Source organism: Pteropus vampyrus, unplaced genomic scaffold (genome assembly GCF_000151845.1).
Source record: "Pteropus vampyrus isolate Shadow unplaced genomic scaffold, Pvam_2.0 Scaffold47, whole genome shotgun sequence".
In the NCBI taxonomy this organism is placed as follows: Eukaryota; Metazoa; Chordata; class Mammalia; order Chiroptera; family Pteropodidae; genus Pteropus; species Pteropus vampyrus.
This window is the reverse complement of record NW_011888828.1, coordinates 3635585-3657810: the sequence shown is the minus strand read 5'-3', so window position 1 is coordinate 3657810 and position 22226 is coordinate 3635585. Positions and strand designations below refer to the sequence as shown.

At 35.5% G+C, this 22226-nt stretch overlaps 1 protein-coding gene and 1 long non-coding RNA gene across 6 annotated transcripts in view; one reads left to right on the top strand and one right to left on the bottom strand.

Annotated features, from left to right (window-relative positions):
• Positions 1–8828, bottom strand: part of LRBA (LPS responsive beige-like anchor protein) — a 573246-nt gene extending 564418 nt beyond the window's left edge. For 2 of the 5 annotated variants that reach the window (XM_023530211.1, XM_023530215.1), the window contains exon 1: positions 7588–7806. In XM_023530211.1, coding sequence (XP_023385979.1) covers positions 7588–7806 — 219 coding nt within the window. Of the gene's footprint in view, positions 1–7587; positions 8014–8323; positions 8502–8605 lie in introns of those variants that run through there. The other 3 variants (XM_023530214.1, XM_023530213.1, XM_023530212.1) reach the window with 3 other exon arrangements.
• Positions 8829–8839: 11 nt separating this feature from the next.
• Positions 8840–17627, top strand: LOC111739123. Its single transcript, XR_002780118.1, has 2 exons — positions 8840–8900; positions 17452–17627. It is a non-coding gene; the product is annotated as an uncharacterized LOC111739123 (long non-coding RNA).
• Positions 17628–22226: the final 4599 nt, after the last annotated feature.

Genomic DNA, 22226 nt, shown 5'->3' with positions numbered 1-22226 from the left:
CATATATGCAGTCTGTTATTGACCAAAACGTAATGTAGCACATGACTGTACTATAGTTTATAAATAAAAATTCCACGCCTATGAAGTCATTCAGTGAAAAAATATCTTATTAGGCAAGGAAAAAATCTTTTTCAGTTCTCAAGTAATAGATTTACCCCTAACAAGTCGTAACTAATCGAGACCTCATCTGTTTTTCATCTTTCTGTAAGAATGTAAAGTAAATCCAGCCCCTCACCTAGCTCTAAAACTACAAGTATTACAGAACATAAATTACTAAGAGATCGATGAGACAAGTCCAGTTAAAAGAACTCTTGAGAAATATATGCAAAGATTCAGGTGAAATAGAGACAAAACTTAGAGCATGAACATCAGATAATTACATAACCTTAGAAGTCATTTGGGGAAAAAAAAAGTCATTTGATGTCCAATTTCCTCCTCACTCTACAATATCCCCAATATGCAACCTCCTAATCCCTCCAGCAACAAGAAATTCTCTACTTCACAAAGCCCATCAAATCCAATTAAATCTTTGAGGAATCAAAAAAAAAGAGATACACAAATAAATGAATATGTCTTTAAAAATCTAAAACCAGGAGTTTTCTAGAAATTTAGCCAATTAGAAAGAATTCGTGTACTCTTAAAGGCCTTTTTTATATTGTGTTATTTTTGTTTTTTGCTTTTTACTTCATATTTTGTCCCAACAGCTTGTAAACCAGACTCACTAGAAATCTACACACAAGTAGGTTTCCAAGTGTATATCTCATTACATGAGAGCTAAAATATATTTGAGTAAAAGGAAATAGCTATTTTAAAATAACTAATTTAAGTCTTTTAAATTATAGAGGACTATTTTGAAAATAAGTTAAATTGCTCGTCTTAGGGGTAAAACAGATACTGAGGTAACTAAAATTGTACAATGAAAAATGCAAACTGCCTAACAAGTATCTTCATAAGAAATAGAAAATAATTTTTAAAAAAATACGTATTAAGGTTTTAACAACATATCTTTTGCAAAGAAGTTAAACAGCACCAGGCTTATTAATCATTGAAATTCATTTGATGAAAATATTAAGACATTTACATTTAAGAAATACTTTTGAAGTACCAAGCACTATGAAAAGATCTAGAGGTACAAAGATAAATTTAAAAATTTATTATCTAAGTAACTACTACAAAACAATTCCATTCTGACCATTTTTCTTTCAAGTACACAAAAACCATTAAAAATATTTTAAAGACAATATATGTGAAAAAGATACTTTATAATACAAAAATTTAATATACTAGATTAGTTCAGCTAGGTCAGTATGAGGAAAAAAGCTTTAGTTTCCTTTTCTATTAATTCACAAACAAACAAAAAAAACCTCTGATTTTTCAACTCCCAAATGATTTTTCAGTTTAAAATGAACCAATTAAAATGGAAACAAGGCTGTATACCTGAAGGGGCCTAAGTGATCAATTCTATTACTGTTTTTTTTTTAATTCTATTACTTCTAAGGAACTATAAGGTTTTTTAAATTCACCAATTCACCCGAACTTCTTTTAATTATCAACATTAATGAACAATCTACCAATATCTACTCATGATCTATATAAATGTTCATTTACTTTGAAACATTTATTCCTCTTCTACAAATTTCAATGGAGAAAGATACCATAGAAGCATTTTAATAGCAAAAAGAAAAAAAACAAAAAAAACTTTATTCAAAAATAATTTATCTCCTCATACACTGAAAACTATAAAACATTAATGAAAGACATTAAGGAAGATTTAAATAAATGGAAAGACACTCCACCATATTCATGGACTGAATAACTCAATATTCCTCCACTGTGATCTAGAGATTCAACACCTCCCCATCAAAATCCCAGCCTGCTTTTTTACAGAAAATGACAAGCTGATCCTATAACTCATATGGAAATGCAAAAGACCAAGAATAGCCAAAACAATATTGAAAAAGAACAAAGAATATATATTCCTATTTCAACACTTACTACAAAGCTACAGTAATCGAGACAGTTTGATAGTGGTATAAGAATAGACATGTAGATAAACAGAAAAGAATTAAGAGTCCAGATAAATCTTTACACTTATGGTCAACTGATTTTTGACAATGGTGCCAAGGCAATCCAATGAAAAAGAATATCCTTTTCAGCAAACAGTGAGACAATTGGATATCCACATACAGAATAATGAATTTAGACTCCTAACTTACCATTCTCTCACAGCATACAAAAATTAACTTAAAATGGATCATAGGCCTAAATTTAAGATGGAAAACTATAACATCTTGAACACAAGATGTAAATATTCTAAAATTAGATTGTGGTAAAGCTTGCAGAACTCTGTAAACTTACTAAAAATCACTGAATTGTACATTTAAAACAAATGAATATCATGGTCATAAATTACACCTCAATAAAAGTGTTTAAAAACTAGTCACTTGTAAAAATCACAATGGAGGTTAAATATATTCCAAGAAATACACAGTATATTGCAGAACCTATACTAATAATAGCTATGTAGAAATTTTAAAAAATGTATAAGGTTGAATACAATGACTATCTAAAATTACAAACAAAAAATAGTTATAATAGCAATTAATGTGTCACACACTATTTTATGTGCTTTACAAGTATTTACTCATTTAATCCTCACTACGATGTACTTACCCCCATTATACAGATGGGAAAACTAAGACACTAAGAAGCTAAAAATAACTTGTTTAAGATCACAAGAGAGCGTTGAGATAATGAATATTTTTTTCCTCTTTACACAAGCATCTTTAACAAAATAATGGACATCATTGATTGCCTAGCCAGCATCCATCCGACCTTTCAATGTCCTACTCAGATTTTTTTTCTATATCCACCTCTCCCCATACAGCTCATGTACTTCGGAGAAAACCAACTCAGGTTTAGCAGTTGGCCCTGGTTTGCTTAAGACAATCAGCACATTTCAATGGCAGTCACTGGTTCAGCGGTCCAGTCAGGACTCTTGTTTGGAGTATTGGAACAGCAAGGCTCTCTCTCCAAGAGATATGAACAGAAATACATATGGCCCCAACTGCCACGGGCAGCCATCCTACAACCATGACAGGAACAGCAACAGACTGAAGCTGACATCATAAAAAGAAGAACAGAAACGGAAAGTGGTCTTTAATATTACTGTTACTGTAAGTCTTGCCTTACCTTTGGACTTCCATATAAATGAACTTCTAAATATTTTTTTACTGTGTTTAAAACCAGTTCAAGTATTTTACTGCTTGTAAAATGAAGTACGAACTGGTATGTGGGGAAGTCCATTAACAAGTATATTTCTAGAATGGATTACTCTTAATCTTTAAACTTATGACGGTAGGTATTAAGAATAATTCTAGATACACACATCACAATAAAAACATGTTCAATGGTTATCTTTTTAATTAAGCTTCATATAAAATCTTGAAAACTACCTGTGATTTTATGTCACATACAATACTTTTAATATTTTGACATTTTAAAATGTTATTTTTTAAGATCTAGATTTCCTGAGAAATCAAAAGCTATTACACCATTGAGCCCATGTTACTGTAGACAACAATCAGCTAGAATGGAATAGCCGCTGTTCCTTTAAGTCTACAAGTACACTCTTTGCACAGTCAATACAAACGGAGCCTTTGTGTCATGTGTTCAACTCCTACAGGAATTAAGATGTTGCATCATTAATATTTAGCAGCACTACAGCAAATCCTATATAATGAGTACAGTAGTTCCCGCATATCTATGGAGAATATGTCCCAAGACCCCCGGTTGGATGGCTGAAACAAGGACAGTACCAAACCCTGCATATGCTATTTTTTCCCTATACTACTTTTTTTAAACTACTTTTGCACTCTGAGGCCATTATTAAGTAAAATAAAATACACAAGTATTGCAATACTGTGACTAATTACTGAGACACCTACTTAAGTGACTAACAGTGGGAGAGGAGGTTAAAACTTATGTATTGTTTATTTCCAGAATTTTCCATCCTTTTCGGACCATAACTGACTGCAGATACTGAAATTGCAGAAAGCCAGACTGTGGATAAGGGAGGACTACTGTAATGAAAAAATTATATTCCATCTTTTAAGCTTCAACATTTTAATTAAAATATTATAAACAACAAAAAAAATTTTCATGAAAACATGTATTTGCCACCAGACCATGGGAAACAGTATTCTTGAATTAAATAGCATTGAGTACCTTTAAATACCTGATGGAAGCCTTAAACTCAGAATCATGCTCCTGAAAACATGCCAATACATTAATTATTCAGGGTCCGAAGGATTGACAAATAATTTCAGCATACAGATGAAGACAAAATCAAATGGATTTAAATTGCTACTAGAAAAATATAAAAGTGGACCAAAAGTTTGACACTCTTGAAGACCTTAAAAATGTGTACTATTATTCAAAACTTATCTATAAAAAAGATTTACACAACACATTACAAGAAAGGTGGTCAATTTCAATGGAATTTATAACAGTAAGGTCAAGCTATATTAGCAAAGTTGGTAGGCAGAACTTTGTAAAAACAACCTCTGGAGTTATATAGCTTTACCACTAATTTGGACAATTCTGGACAATGGGAGGTTATTTAACAGTACTGACTTTATTGTTTAAAGTAGCTAACATGAAATCAGCAAAACATAATCTATTTTAATAAAATGTCTGAAAAATGGGAAAAAGTTGTGATAGCTATAAATAACACTTTGAATTTACTAATGAAAAATCCAGTAAAGACAGGATAAAAGAGGAGCACATATAGGAAATTCAGTAATATTTGTAATATACTAGTTAAGTGACATAAAAGGTTCAAAGGGCTTATCTGTCACATTTCATTAGTCATGTTACATATTCGTTTGCCTGTATCCTATTTTTCACAATTTTAGAAATTTTAATCCAATGTACTTACTAAAAAAAGTTAATGATCAACTTTCTGCAACCACATTCTGAGTGAAAAAACTGACTGAAGGACCATTTCTTTCATTTTTAAGGTCTTTTTAAAGCAGTTTTTTCAAAGCTATTTGAATGTTAAATAAGAAATAAAATGTACTGCTGGAGATTTCACAATTAATATTTAACAGGATCAATGATTGTTGTGTCCTTACATTGGGGAAAGCTATACATAAACTATAAATATCTGCTTAGGGGAGCAAACAATTCTATACCAACTCAAGAGGCAGATACAGTCCTGGAAAGGTTGCCATTCTCAGAATCATCAAATTGTAGACAATCTATTTACCTATCAGTGTCACAGTTTCCTTATCTATAAAATGAGATACAAGTATACCTAGGAGACATGTGAGTTCCAGACCACCACAATAAAGCAAGTATCACAATAAAGTGGGTCGTAATCTTTTTGCAGGTAGAGGATCTTGCCTTTGATTTGTTAAAAGGCAACACCTGTGAAGCACAATAAAGCAAAGCAGAATAACATGAGGTATGCCTGTATACGTATTAAAGAGTTGTTGAAAGAATTTTAAAACTTATGTAAAACACTAAGTAGCAGTAACTTTTTAAAAATTGTTTATTACTTAATGCATTTCCTTGAGTAGATTAAAGGCTAGGGCAGACAACTATCAATTAGGAAATATTTGGTTGCAATTGTACTAACATTGACATGGACTAGTTTACCAGATTCCCAATATTTCAGCTCCCAAAAGACTGGCCAAGACCCTAGGTATCCATGAAGGAATGTAAAAAGTATCCTAAGGGAGGATGAAAAGAGAGGAACTAATATAACCCTCTCAGCAACTTTCTGTGCTCTACATAAGAAGAGAATGACAGTGATAAGGAGGTGTAACTGAGCAGATTTTTCCCCTCCTTCTTCCTGAACTATTATCTTGCAAACGTGTATCTATGAAGGACTTATCCAATAACCTTAAAACCTCTACCAGGACTACATTCTGGGCAGCACACAAGCAAACAATTACTAAAGAATTTGGATTTTCCCTAATGATAAAATGCAAATGAAACTGCCACACAGGACATTCTAAAGAACAGAGTTTCAATCCTCCTGCCAGAGGAATGTTGTATTTCACGCACAAACAACTAATTGCGGACTCTATCACTACTGAAGATTTGTTTAACATCCAAGGTACATAAGGTTTAGAAAAAGAAAATCAGAAAGGAAAGTTTTCAAGTCTATTCTGAGGTAAAAGGATACATCAACTTACCATTTACTTCCTTGAGGCTCACAAATTTTTAAAGTCCCGGGACACACAAGATCCCCAAAATGCTGATAATTGTTGAAGCTGGATGATGGATACCAGGGTTCTTTATTCTATTCTATTTTTCTGTATGTTTTAACATTTCCATAATGTATAGTTTAAAAATATACATGTGAACGTGTCTGTAGGTATTCATATATGAGCTCCTAACACAACAAACTGGTAGAGAAATACAATATTCAAAGTTTTCATATTCCCAAAGAAAGTGAATTACTCATCTAGCCACTTTCTCATTCTAGAAGTTGTATCACAGGTGACCAGACTATTAGTAAACGTGTAGTGAAGGAAATAATTAACTGCCTGGAATAAAATGAGCCTAACCTTGAAAAAGAGGCAACAGGGAAAGATAGTAAATAATTATTACTACTGCACTCACTGTCTGTTCCATTATGTTATCTGCTAACACAGCTGAGTAGGTGAAAGAGGGGAAAGTATTTTTAAGGCCAAATTTACTTTTTAAAGGTTGATGGGCAACTGAGGTTGGAATAAAGAAATCTATAGAGTTCCCATTAGAAATGATAACCATTTATAAGAATGGAATAGGGAAAAAGGAAAGTATTGAATATTCATCTTTTAAAAATAACATTCAAACAAAAAAATAATAAAACAAATAAATAAAAATAATATTCACAGCTCATAGTAGTATAACCAGTAACTTTAAATGATCAACTATGCATTACTGCTGGACATGAATTTACAAAAGAAATAAAGATTATATATGCCACAATCCTCTTTTCAAATTGTCATCCAATTTTCAGAAGATATAATCCTAAATTCATTTCAAAATTTAACATATGCTAGTTATGACTAAAAATAAAACTAGTCAAAATTTAAAATAAATACTAACTTTACAGCAAATTAATCTTTCATCAGTCCTATGGACAAAACTTTTGTGTTCAAAACTTAGAACAAACTATAACTTAGGCAGCCTCAAGAGAGTGGGTAAGGCCCCCATTTACATTATTTCTCAAGTCCCAAAAATGTTCACACAAGAACTTATTTAAAATGTCAAAGAGAAATGAAAACATATACATTCCAAGGAAAAAAATTATAGAAAACTCCTCCACTGAACTCAACATATTTCCATAGCGGCAATTATTTTCTTAGCACAAAAGTGATCTGTTCACTTTCACAAAAGCTAGACCATCTTAGTTTACATAATTCCCCACTGAAAAATACAAAAAACTGTTTCATTTAGATCAGTAGAATTTTGTGTTTCTACCCATGGAAAAAGCCATGGCCAGACTGAGTAAACCACATGGCTTCCTCTTTAAGGTCTTGTTCCTCAACTCATTAAGAATATATGCTTATAAAATAGATATCTACTTACCAGGTTAAAGACAGTTTCTACAATATCCCTATTGGATACTTCTCCAACTTCAACCAACCCCGTCAACACGGCAAATTTCATTCTGATGCCCCTGATGGGGAGTCCTGGTTTCAGTGACAATGCACCCTCTTCAACAGAGGTTTCTTCTCCTTTCCCTTCACCTCCCCCGTCATCACCTGTTGGTGGCGGGGAAAGGACATTATTGTCTTCACTAGCCATTGCTAGTTCACAGGAAACTGTAAGTCACTGTGGGACAGCAATCGCTGCACTAGTATTAAGCACACGCAACGCAAAACGAAAAAGGTCACTCTCTCAAGTTGTGGAGAACCCCCAAAAGCAGTTGAAGTGGAAAGTCCTTGGCGTCGCCCTCCTCCTCTTGAATATTTGTCCAATCTCTCTCCCCGAGGCTGACAACAACGCCAAACCCTATTGGAAGATTAGGTAAATGTTAAATAAGCTAGGTTTTGTTTCAGGGTGTTCTGAGGGGGGAGAGGGGAATAGTTAATGTCCAACAAGTTACTAATAAGGCCCCACTACCAGCCAGCCACTCGCTTCTCCCCGGCTCAAGGAGCTGGGTTCTGAGTGAAGGTGGGTTCAAGAGGCCCCAGAGCAGGTTCACTCCTCCCCCACTCTCGCAGGTTTAGGCGCAGGGTAACCTCTCCTCACAGGTGCACGGAAAGAGAAACTGTAGCTGGGAAAGGAGGGGTAAGAGAAAAGGAGGGGGTCCTCGAGCTACCTTATAGAGGTAGAAAGTTACTCCTCACCCAGATATTCCGGATTCGTCCTCACCTCCCGCCAGGGAGCAGCGAGAAGGAGGTGGCGGCGGAGATCCAGGGCAGGAAAAGGCGGGGGAAGTGGGCGGTGATTATTCTCAAGCTAGGGTCAGGAGGAGGAGTGGAGCACCTCTCAGGCACCTGAGGTTCAACGGGGAGAGGGCAGGTGTGTTGTGGTCAGAAGGGAGGGTATACCCGGCGGAGACGGCGAAGAGAGGAGGAAAGAGAGAAAGAGGTCAGTGCACCTGGTCGCAGCCTCCAAGTTTCCCTAGTCCGCTCCCCGGGAGTCCGAGGCTGCACAGAACTCCATGGCTTCCTAGTCTGCCCCACCCCTGCGCTCAGCCTTTGCAAAAACAGCCGCCGCTGACTCTACGGACGCCGCGACTAAGTCTGCTGGAGGTGGTGAGGATGCTACTGGCACGGCTCGCGCAGCTGCCCCTGTACCCACTGAAGCTGCTCCCCGCCGCCATGACAGCGCCGAGGACTGCCGGGCGCGGCGTGCGCGTGCGCGAGCGAAGGCGGAGGCAACAACGCAGTGAGGTGGGGGCGCGCGGGCGGCCTAGGGGGTCTGGGGGCGGGGGCGCTGAGCGCCTACTTGCTGGCAGACCCGCGGATGAGGGCGGGACCCAAGTGAGCGCGCTGCTCAAGTAGCACCAGGTGTGGTCGTGTCCCGGCGAGGAAAGATCTTTCCTTCCAGGAGCCAACTGTTCCCCTGCCTCCCACCCCCCCGACCTGGAAGGTGGTTTGGCAAGTGATGAATTGGTGATTCTGACGCTCCTGCTGTTACTGTAGGGTTTCTGGGCGCCGAGGGAATCCGCCCCATATTACCAAGGTGTTTTCTTGCACTTGGAGGACACCTGAGAGACCGCTACGAGCTAGAGAGGTGGCAGCGCTGGAGCCAGCGAGGCTGCTGTCCTTGTCTAAGGGGAGCAGAGCCCTCGCCGACGACTGCTGTCAGCTGCTGCCCGCCCGCCGCGTTCGGCGGACTTGGAAAGCGATTTCCACTGGGATGCCGCGGCAGCTGCTACCATTTAAAAGGGGGTGGGCAGGGGCTTGTGTCCACGAGGAATGGGAAAGATTCCTTGCTTTGCAGCTGCCGCCCCACCAAACCTCTCCCACATTCTAAGGAAGGGAGGATTCCTGAAACAGCTGCTCCAAACTGCGTGGAGGCGGGGTTCATTTTGCCTAGAGATCTCTGAAGGGTTTTTTCCCTCTCATAATTTCCCATTGTAAAAATTAGGTTCGCCTCATTCTCAGGTTAATTTAAAAGGTAAATTAGGATTTAAACCAGCACATATCATCATAATCTGTGTCCTTCCCTTCCACTCCCACAATTAACCGTAAAACATTCTTCCTGAAGCATTAGTAAAAACCAAATAGAGGGAAGTGGTTTTTCATTTCTTATGGTACTATTTGAAGTTATAAACCTTTAAAAAAATGTTTGTTTCATTTTAGTTAAATGGGACGTTGGACAAGTCACTTAAACTCATATTTTTTTTTTCTGTAAAATAAAAGCACTTCGTAAATTGGAAAAAAAAAATAATAATATTTGAAGTTATAAACCTTTAAAAAAATGTTTGTTTCATTTTAGTTAAATGGGACGTTGGACAAGTCACTTAAACTCATATTTTTTTTTATCTGTAAAATAAAAGCACTTCGTAAATTGGAAAAAAATAATAATAATATTTAAAGTACTCGTAGTTCCCTGAAATGAAAGTGAAACAAAAAGTGGGATCAAGCAAGTTAGGAAGTACTGTGAAGAAGTTAGAAGAAAAAACTGTGTATTGCATTGAGAGATGGAAAAGTTTCCTAGAGAAGGTTATTTGAGATGGACTTGAAAAGCAAACTGAATTTTAACTTATCACATGGAAATTTGGGAGGAGAGAGGCAACCTGAAAAAAGACAAATACAAGAGTGCCTTCTGTAGAAAGTGTTACATCTTTAAAATACTAAAATGAATTCAGCTGCACCAAATCTCATGTGGTTGCAAATGTTTGTTAAAGATTTGTTTTCCTTAAATGTGTTTAAAGACTCAAAAGATGAGGCAGGTTTTTCTCATGATCTGAATTGGTGACTCATGCATTGCCAGGCTAGGAGGCAACATCAGTGGCTTCCCATTCCTAAAAATCCCTGAAAAAATAAACACCCCAGGTTTATATTTCACATGATTACATGATTAAGTTTGGAATAAGAGGGACTGTAATGTGCCTGCAGGAGAGAGACAACTTTCATTTGACGTTCAACACATCTATGGGGAGGGAGGGATGGAGGCATTAAACAACGAAAAGATTCTAATAGCATTTTTGCTTCTTCAGATTTGAGCAAATCTGACCATGAGTATATTACTATATCTAGCTCATAACTACTAGTTAAGTGTTTGTTAAATAAATAAATGTCCTATATTACAAAGGAGCTGATGATGATAGTGAAAATGCCCTAAAAACAGTATAGTCACAATCATTCAGTATAAATGATCTAGGGCTAAGGTTTTTGTCCTGGATTTGCAAACTTACTGTTAACACTGTTCTGGTGAAACACAAGGGACATAAAACAATTATACAAATACTTCCCAAATATTGTCAACTACATTTTACAATTTTTCAGAATTATTCAACATTCTGCTTTACTTTGCCCCTGGTTACAGTAAAATTGTTGGCAAAAATTGGAGGTTCACTGCAGAAGGAAACAAGGAAGGTAGAAGGGAAATTTTACTTCTAGCCAAGCCACAGTTAAAATATGATAGCTGTGTGTTATTGTTTAGATGTAAAAAATAGAACTGTGAAAATGCTTCAGGGTGCACTATCAACTATCAAGCTCCTTCATGGCACAATACTTTGAACATTGTAGGTTCTCAAAACATACCATTTGAATTGCATTAACACTCTATAAAGTTAATTTCAATTTTTCTTGCCCCAAAACCATTACTTGAGTCTATACTACAATCAGAGGAAGTAAGTTCTTGGTATATATAGTGATCTTAAAATGGAAAACACTTATACCATTTGTTAAAATTTGTTGATATTTCTTGGTACTATAATGGAAGTTTTCTAATAAAAAGTCTTCATATGAACTATCAGCAGGTGCATTTATAGGACTGCCTTACTTGTATAGCTCTATCATACACTCAACTACTATACAAAAAGTAAGGGGGGGAAAAAGAGGAAAAGGAAGCCTCCTGTAAAGCCAGGCTCAAGTTTTCTATGACTCTAATTTGTATCTCTCTGACATCACCATCTTGACAAAATTAAGGACTAAAAGGCTTTCATAATTTTACTTGTCTTTAGCATATATTAGGGAAAAAAAACCAAAACGCTGGATCTGAACAGGAAGACTTGTGCATAACTCAGAGGAACTCAAGCAAAGTGAATGTACTTTCATAGTGAAATTGAGATTATTCATCTACAAACCTTTATCTATAACAAAGAAAAGAACATTTTGATAACAAAAGTAGAATGAGATTTTTTTTCTACTAGAAAGAACACCTAATCCACCCAATCGTAACTTCTTAACATTTTGCTGGGATATGGATTAAATGATTAAACTTACATGATATGCTATGCACCTCAATGTATATTCCTGAATGTGGAGTTTTCTTCAGATTGTTATTTAGCCTAATTTATAGGCTGGAAATTCGTGGCCCTGGCTTGCAGCACCCTCCTTGTTAGAAAGTCAAACATTTTTTTTACTATTCATTAAATTTTACTAATGTTGAATAAAACTTCAAGGGTTAGTAACCTTTATGAATAACATTTTTATTGGACATTAGACTCTGGAAATAATTAGAATTTAAGAGGAAAAGACATTGCCTACTCTTACAGTTGGAAACGCAAAAGTTTAAAAGTTCATGTGACTGTTCAATATGTATAAGTTAAAAATGATCCTTACCCAATTATATTTTGGACACTTTTAAATTTTTTTCTTGTTTATGTCACACAAAGGGTAGAGACTTTGAAAAAGGTAACTTTACTTTTAGCAAGTTTGTTACCCAAGACATAAAATATTAATGCAGTATTTCATGTAGTTGACTTGGACAGAGTAGATTGGTTCATTCATCTTTTCTGTTTTCCCATCTCTATTTTGTTCTTTAGTGTGTGAACAGCCCATTTACAGTGTTCTCTTATGATGGTAATTGTTCATGAGACTTTAATGAAATGTACCATCACCCCATCCCACCTTTGCAATCTATATAAGTGCATATCCCTAGAATGACTGTTGGCATTGTCAGCTAAATTGTGAATTGCTTATCCATGTGCGGTCTCTGAGAAGTCAATGTGTCCCCTGAAAGTGGTAAGTTATCATTTCAGTCATCAAGATAGAAGTGGGAGTTCACATAAGAAATGAGACACCAGGAAATTGACTTGAAACAGACAGAAAAAAAACTACATTTTCTAGCCCTCACTTTCTGGGGTTCGAACTTTGAATTGTTTGTTAGTAATCTAAATTGACAGAGAAAGATGATTTCTATAATGTAGAAGCTGGGGGGCAAGGGGTGGAAGAATTGGGGAGATGTTTATGAGTACAAACTTGCAACTAGTAGATAAATAAGACCTGGAGATCTAACATACAGCATAGTAATGTAGTCAACAGTACTGTATTATAAACTTTGAAATTGCCAGGAGACTAGATATTAATTGTTCTCACTACAAAAAAAATGATAATTATGTGACATGGTACAGGCGTTAGCTAAATGCTACAATCTTATTGTAATGTATGAATACATCAAATCAATTGGTTGTATACCTTAAACTTATACAAAGTTATATGTTAATTATATCTCAATTAAAAGAAAAGGAAAAAGAAGTTTCCTGGAGAAGGGGATGCCCTGAGTCTTGAAGGACAAAAAAAAGTATGACTCAAGAAAAGGAGAAAAAGGTGTTCAAACCAAGACAGCAAAGTGCAAAGACTTAGTGGTGAGAAATAGCATGGGTTCCGGGGCCTGTGGGACATCAAAAGGGAAATGTTCAATGAATAGTCACAGCTGGAGTTGGAGATAGAAATGTGGTGTCATCCACTAGAAAGATCATCAAGGAAAGTGTGTAACATTAAAAGAGGAAAATGACTACAGACCGTGGAGCTTGTCGTATGCAGCAGAATACCCCCGTCCCTGGCCCCAAAGATATCCACATCCCAATCCCTGGTATCTGTAAATAAATTATCTCACATAGAAAAAGGACTTTGCAGATGATTAAGTCAATATCTTAACATGGGATATTAACCTGGATTACATAGGTGGGTCCAGTGTAATCACAAGGGTCCTTATAAGTGAGAGAGGCAGAAAGGCTAGTCAGTGAGAGAACTGAATGTGATACACTGATGGCTTTGAAGATACAGGAAGAGGCCATAGGCCAGGGAGTTCAGAAAGCCTCTAGAAGCTGGAAAAGGTAACAAAACAGTTTCTCACCTCCTCGCCAGAAGAAATACAACCCTGCCAATACTTTGAGGTTAGCCCAGTGAAACCTATTTTGGACTTCTGACTTCAAAACTATAAGATAATAAATCTGTATTGTTTTAAATCACACGCGCGCACGCACACACATACACAGAGAAGAAAATAGGAAAATATAGTGCTAGCTTTATCATACATGCAGCTAGCCTCAAATATAGAAAATGACATCTTGGAGCTGTAATTCTCTAATTCTGTGGGCCTTAACTTGGCCACGCTTTAGAATCACTTGGAAGCTTTTATAAATCCCCATGCCCAGGCCAATTAAATCAGAATCTTTAGTAGGACCCAGGCATCAGTATTTTTTACAGCTCCCAGGTGATCCTAGATGTGGAGCCAAGGTTTTTAACCACTGAACTAATTTATTTTTACATGATTTCATAATACTCCTTTGATGGCATATATATAATAACAAGGTTGATGTTAATTAAAGTAACTTGTATAAAGATTTTAGTATCACTCATTGAGATTATTGGAAACAACCTAGAGTGTTCCTAAACCTGGACAATCTGAACTATATATTTCTATTCCAAAAGCTGTTTTCTAAATTAGATGAGAGAAGAACTGAGAGTTCTGTATAATAAAAAGAAAACAAGACAGTTGCTGGCTTTCATGTTAAAGGCAACACAGAAATAGTGTCAAATTAAAATGATTTATTTCTAAAGTAAAATGTGGTAAACAAGAAATTACCATTAGGAAAATGTACTCTAATTTCCAGGATCTAAGTGAGATTACTGGAAGTTCTATGATCAGCAACTACGAAAGAAATAGCTGGGGAAAATTATTTTCTGTTGTATAGTAAAATTAGAAAGTCTTTATTCCTCTGCTAAATCCAATTTATTTTAATGGAAGATTGTTAGACATTTTAACTTTGTGTTTAAGCTTCTTTCAGATCAGGACCAGACCAATGTCAAGATATATGAAACACTCACATTCATCTGGACATTCAGAAATGCAAAGGACACTTTATAGTCACATGCTGGTTTGCACTCATACTTTAGCAAACACACATCTTTAAACACCTGAAAACAACCGGATGCTCAAGAAATTTTCACACATGCACACACATGCAGATATTCATGCACTTTCACCTGCCTGGATATCCACACGCCCACATCTCTCTCTCCCTCCCTCACTCACATACAAACACACATACAAACACGCACGCACGCACGCACGCACACACACACACACACACACACATACACAGAAAAGAAAAAAATGTATTTTGCTTATGTCATTTCAACGGCTTGAGAAAAATCTAATATAGAAAGTAACACATGGCAGTACTGATCTAGTTCTAGTTCTGTGAGTCATAATCGTAGATGCTTAGAAGGCATAAAAAAAAAAAATAGAAAAAGAAAAAGTAAAAAACACTACTGAATTGACATTCTGGAAAAATTAGTTAAGACTAACTTAAGTGGAAACAAGTTTGCTAAGCCACCTCCAGACTATAATACACATTTATTTCAGTCTTTCTGTTTTATTCTTTACAGATGGATGAGAATTAAGAATAAAATATAATTTATCTTTTTTTCAACTCTCCCTCAACTATTTTTAACCAGGTGTTGGTGTACAAAGTGAGCAGAAAAGTAAGCAAATAAATTTGCTGGTTTTTTTTCTTGAGGTTCCCAAATAGTTGACCACTAGGAAATCAAAGCAAATTCAATTTTTCTTAGTATTAATAATTCTAAATTCTAATAATTCAGACAAGCTAGGTAAATTTTACCTTTTCAATAGGATGAAAGAAGACCAGAGCCTTATCCTCTGAGTTTGGTTCCAAATCCAAAGATTAGTACAACTGGCTGTGTGTGAAGAACAGACGGTGACCAGGCAAGAATGAAAGCAGAGAGACCATTTAGAAGAACACTTAAATAGCTTACAGAAAATGGAGGCTGAAAGGGAAAGAAAAAGATTCAAGAGATATTTTGAAAATAGAACCAACAGGATTTGCTAATGTATTGGATGTGAAAAGGTAAAGACAAAGAGAAGAGAGGAATGAAAGATGGCTTCTAGATTTTTGACTTGAGCAGTTGGTGGATATTCTATTGATTGAGATGGAGATGACTGGAGTTGGGCTGGGGGAATTGTGAAATCAAGAAGTTGCCTCGCTTCCTTGTTACTGACTTGGCTCCTGAATTTATTTTAATTTTGTTTTTCCTCTATGGTAGATGATAAAGACGAGACTTGAAGCTCAATCTGGGGCTCTTTAGAATGTAAAGGGAGGTGAGGAGAAGAGAAAAGAACTAGCAAAGGAGACTGAGAAAGGGGAGACCAATGACATAGATGGAAAATAGAAGTGGGGCGTTACAGTAGCCAAAGGAGGAAAGTGACTCAAGAAGGAGGAAAATGATCAGGATGTGACTGTGCTTACTCATGATGCTGGTTAATAAGATATCGGTTAATGGAAAACTTTGACACATATCTGTACTGCTGGCTGTACCTGTGAAAGAAACTGCACTTGTTTTATAGCTACATTCATATGTTCAATTCTCCCCACTTTTCCTTCTTCACAAAATTTCTATTATCTGTCAAAAAACTGATGACGATGTATTCATTATCAATCTTATTATATTTATCTTTTCTACTTTAAATAACATTGAAGGGTCTTAGATAATTAGAAAAATAATAAATGTTAATTGTAGAAAGTTTGGAAAATGTAGAAAAGTTCAAAAATGAAAAAATGTATATACACGTAATTGCAATACCCAGAGATTCCATCTCTAACATTTGGTGTATGTACATATTCCCACTAAATAAATGTGCATTACAAAATGAAGATTATGCTAAACATACTGCTTGTAGCTTTTTTTTTTCACTTAGAAATACATCATTAATATTTCCCATGTCACTAAATAGTCTTTGAAACATGACCTTAATAACTTTATTTATTACATTATTGACTAGACCATAATTTAACAAACCTTTTCTGGTTTAAATTCAAGTTGTTTCCAATGTTTTGCTATTATAAACATCATAAAATTGTGTACTAGTTAAGAGCATAGGCTTTGACACCTAACATATCTGGCTTAGATTCTACTTCTATGACTTAATGGGTATGTGCTTTTGAGAAATTATTGAACGAATTATTGAGGTTTCAGTTTCCTCATCTATAAAACGACTATAATAATAGTATCCTTGGTAAGGATTACAGATAAAATACTTAGCATGGCACCCAAAAACCATTAGTGCTTAATAAATCTAAGACAGTACTATAATAATTAAAGTATATGTTATTAAATGACTGTATTTTTAATTTTTGAAAAAATATAAAAGCTTTTCTGATCAATTAAGCTATTTACTGTTCTATTTGCCAGCTAGTCTGGTTAGTGTTTGGGGCATCCATATAATCTTTGATTCAGTCACAAATTCCAAGAATGGACCAAAAGGAGTAATTCTGACAATGGTTTCTTCTTTGCTCACTCAGACTATTAAGAATCCATGAATCGAAACAATTTATTTTCTCAGAATCAGAATTTCAGATACGATTCTTCCAGATCACAAAAAAGTACTAGTATTTGTTAAAATATATCAAAAAGAATCTAAAAATAAACACAACAAACTGATATAAACTCCCACTTTGCCTGCTCAGTTCCCACTGCCGCCTACTTCACTTCTGCCCCTTTTTTTTTTTTTTTTTTTTTGTAGGTAGTGAAAAGAGAGAAGGCTAAGCCAAGTTCACGTGGCTTCTAGGAAGACTACTGAATTCCATCCTGCCTAATACAACACTCCCATCATCCTACACATTCCTCTAGCACACACCAGCTCCTGTGTCAACAGAGAATTATTCTGAATTGCTTTGTAATAAAATGAGTTCTCGCTTACATCTTGGTCACCTTTTTATCACTGAAAATCCTTCAGGGTTCCTACATGTGAGCTATTTGAATCAAAACTTTTGGCCAGAAGATTTTTTTGGACAAATGCATAAGCAGCCAGATACCCTCTCCACTCTCCTGCAAAAACCTCTATTTTGTGGACTGTGAGTAGTCTACTGTGATATCTTTCTGTCGGATTCCTAGTGTGCCATGGAAAGTAGAGAAAGTACAATTACGATGTTTACACGGCCTTTAATTCTATTTACAAAATCTCTCTCTGGAGTTTCTTTCTTTCTTTTTTTTTTTTTTTCACTGCCACACCTGTTGGTCCAGCTCTAACCATCAACCAAAGAGCACTAAGGTCTGAAGTCAGTTTCTGATGGGGGAAATGGGAGGGGTAGCCATCAAACTGGTTTGACTGCCTGAAGATGACTGATTACCCTAGTTTTAGAAAACAAATGAAACATACAAAATAACATCAGTCTTTGGATTTCCCAACACTGAAATGGAATTTGAGGGCTGCAAACAACTACTAGTACACTTTTCACTTTTTAACCATTTTAGCGTTGCCATGTAGATACAGCTTTAGAGTGCTGCACTGTTCTCATCAGCATTACAGAATCTATTGTACCCTATTGGATTGAAAGAGTTATTATGTCCCCTAGCACCTAAACCAATTGCTGGGTCACTTTGACAAAAAAGAAAATGAGTCTCCTGGGTTAAATATAAGTTACTGAATCCGGGGGCCTGTGAGTCCATTCAAATTAAGTGCCAGCATTTCATTTCCCAATAAAAAAAAACAAAAGAAGGTGTATACTTAAATAACATTCTGCCTGTAGTTCCCTAAAGAATTCATTTCAAATGAGGAAAGGAGAGTTTAATTCTATTTGAAGTCAATTTCCTACATTCTTATTTAATGCCTCTGAGTTTCAATTTCATCTGGAAAACAGGGCTAATAATACCTACCAAATATGACTGTTTAAGGATCAAGTGACAAAAGGATTACCATTAGATACAGTAATAATTTTTAAAAGGAAGTTTTAATATCTATAATAACTCAATAGCATAGGAGAAAAACAAATTTTCTTTAAAATCACACAAACTTTATAAGTTTTCTTATTAAGTAATGGGGTATTGGTAATAAATGCTCTCATACTTGGAAAGATAGGAATAATTCTTATATTCATGGCAATTTTTAATTGTCCCTTGTTTTCACATCCAAATGCCTATCAACTCTACTTTTTTTGCTTTGAGTTTTAATTACTTGTCTACCAATCTCTTTCCTCCCCAAGAGAGGACATTCCATAAGTCTTACAACATCTAGTATGGTTTTTTGGATATAGCATATTTTCCATAAAAGTTTGTGTTGAAATGAAGGAAGTTGAATGTAGAATCTGCTGTAGGATCTCACTCTTTCCCATTGGCTGCTACACCCTGATTGGAGCCCATTTTTCTCTGTAAATGGAAAAGAGACCAGAGGAAGGAGTATAGGTACCATCAGAATGAGTTGGAAAGGAAAGGGTTCCAAAAAAGAAGATTAAATTGCTGAATGTCACAGATAGGTAGAAAGGATGAGGACTGATCAAAGCCTATTAGTTCTTCCAGTGGTTAGGGGTGACCTTCAATAGAACTGTCACAGTTAAGTGATAAAGAAAAGCCAGATTACTGTAGACTTGAAAATGAGTGGGTGGTGACAAATGGCTAGAAGAGAGTGTAGATCTTATTTCTGGGAAATGCAGTCCTTCAGAGTTGACCTCTAGTCCAGCATGACACATTAGTGTCCTCCACAATTCCATGCTCCAGTTAAGCCAGCCCTATCACAGCTTCCTCTTTACGCACAGTGTTTTACCATCTGCAGGATTTTGTTCTTGGTCTTCTCATCTGATCTGAATGTCTGGTGTCGACTACTCTGAAATCCTAAGGTCTCTTCCCAATTGCTCCAGCCTAACATGTTCTGTGTTGCCCTAAAGCCAATAACATGTAAGCTGTAACATTCTGATGGCACTTCACACATCCAGCCTAGTGTTAGAGTTAGGTAAATATATGATTTCCCTTATTAATCTGTAAAAAATAAACCAACTTTAACAAATACTAAAACTACTTTTCATATTAAGATACTACCTAGTCAAATGGGTAATAGTTGTGTAGATCCAGACACGGAACTTTAAGTCAGAAAAATTACATTAAGAAATTTTAGAGTTTCAGTTTAATCCAACGAACATTGTGGATGAAAAAGGATTCTATAAAAAGTAACCTCACAGGGTGATCTGATCATAAATTCCTAAGTGGGGTGGTGGGTAGTCATGCCCCTGGCATATAACTGCTTTAGTAAAGGCTTAACTTTGCCTCAAGCAAGCGTTGTCCATTGTCTCTATGCATCTAGGTTAAAACACCTTTAAAATTTTCCCTTTGAGACCCCTCCTAAAGATTACCCTCAAGAGAGCATATAATCTTAACTATGATGCAATCCAATCCATGCTTTGTTTTGTCTCACCTTCATGTAATTTTCCTTACATTTCCTCCTTAATTTCAAACGCATAAAAGAAACTGCAAAATTGTTATTCTGTGGAATATTTGAGATCTTGCTACCTGGCATATATCGTCAGTTGGCTCAAATAAACTCATAAAAATTCTCTATAGGTTTGGACACTTCTTACATAAACAACATGTATTGAATGCCTTCTATATGCAAAACACTGTGCCCTCAAGGAGTTTAAGATTTAATGCAGGAGTTAGCAAACATTTTCTATAAATAATCAAATAGTAAATATTTTTGGATTACGTGTTTTCTGTCAAAATTACTCAACTGCCATAGTAGCAGGAAAGCAGCCATGGACACTACCAGTTAGGGTGGTTGTGTTCCAATAAAACTTTATTTATGAACACTGAAATGTGAATTTCATATAATTTTCACATGTTATGTTACATTATTCTTCTTTTGATTTTTCAATAATCTAAAAATGTAAAAACCATTTTTAGCTTGTGGGCCTTACATAAACAGGTGGCAGACTAGATTTGGCCTGTGTGCCAAATATTCACACGTTCTCAAAATACCAATATTAACTGTCAAAGGGAAAGGTACTTTTACAATCCGACAGACCCCATCTTAACCAAGTGATCAAATTTAGCATCACCAAAACAGCACAAATATTAGGTGTCTCCTGATCTGATGTAATGAGTATATCACTTATGTTAATACTATTGCCAAAAATAGGTGTGTAGAAGATGCTATTAGACAAGAGGAGTCTTTAAAAAATGTCAATGTTATGAAAGATGAAAAAAATTTAAAAGGTAGGGGACACTGCTGTAAATTAAAGGAGGCTTTAAAAGATTTAAGAAGTGCAATGGATGATGCTTGATTAAATCATGGACTAGGCAAAAGAAAAAAAAAAAAGAACCATAAGAGAAAACTGGGAGAAATGAACATGGACTATATATTAAATAATAGTATTATAGCAATGCTAACTATTTTAGAGTAATAATGGTATTGTGGTTATGCAGGGATGATTACTTGTTCTTAGGAGATTCAACTTGAAGCATTTAGGGGTGAAGTGTGATATCTACAACTTCCAAAAAGTTCAGAAAAATATAGATACATCTTCAATCCTCTGTATTTGTGGGTTTTGCATCCACAGATTTAACAACCTTGGATCAAAAATAGTCAAAACTTATTTTACATTGTTGCTGACATACACTATATGTTAGGCCTATAATGGTTGTATCTGTACTGAATATGTACAGTTTTTTTGTCATTACTCCCTAAATAATACAGTATAACAAATATTTGCATAGCATTTACATTGTACTAGGTATTATAAGTAATCTAGAGATGATTTAAATTATGTAGGAGGATGTGCATAGGTTATATGCAAATATTATACCATTTTATATGAGACTTGAACATCCTCAGATTTTAATATTTGAGGGGTCCTGGAACCAATTCCCCATGGATACTGAAGAATGACTACATAAATAAAGAAGTAAAACAAATGTGATAGAATATTAACAATTGAAGACCAGGTGTAGAGTATATGGGTGCTCATTATACTATTTTTTTTTTTTACTGTTCTGTAGGTTAGAAATTTTTTCAAAATAAAAAGTTGAGAAATTTTAAGAATAAGAGCTAAAACAAATGAAAAACCCAGTCCCATGAAATTTATATACCAATGGGAAAGCCTGGCAATATACTAGTAACAAATAATATAAAACCATTTACAGATTATAAATTTAGTGAAGAAAATAAATAGAATGACATGACAGAGAGTAGCCGGGTAGATGGGAGGGCTATTTTGGATACCATGTTCAGAAAAAAACATCTCTGCGGAGGTCTCATTTCAGTTGAGACCCTCAAGATGAGCCAGCTGTGTTAAATGCCAGCAGAAAAAGTATTCCAGGATTCTAGGTTAAGGACATAGCTATTGCAAAGACAAATATGTCATGGAATAAATTGGAGAGGTACAGGCAGGAGCCAGATTACAGAAGCTATAAGCCATTGTTAAGATTTTGGATTTTATCTAATATCCAATGAGAAGTGCTTGCACAACTTTGTGAATTGTTCATCTTAAAAAGTGAATTTTATATGTATATTAAATAAATTATTTAATTAAA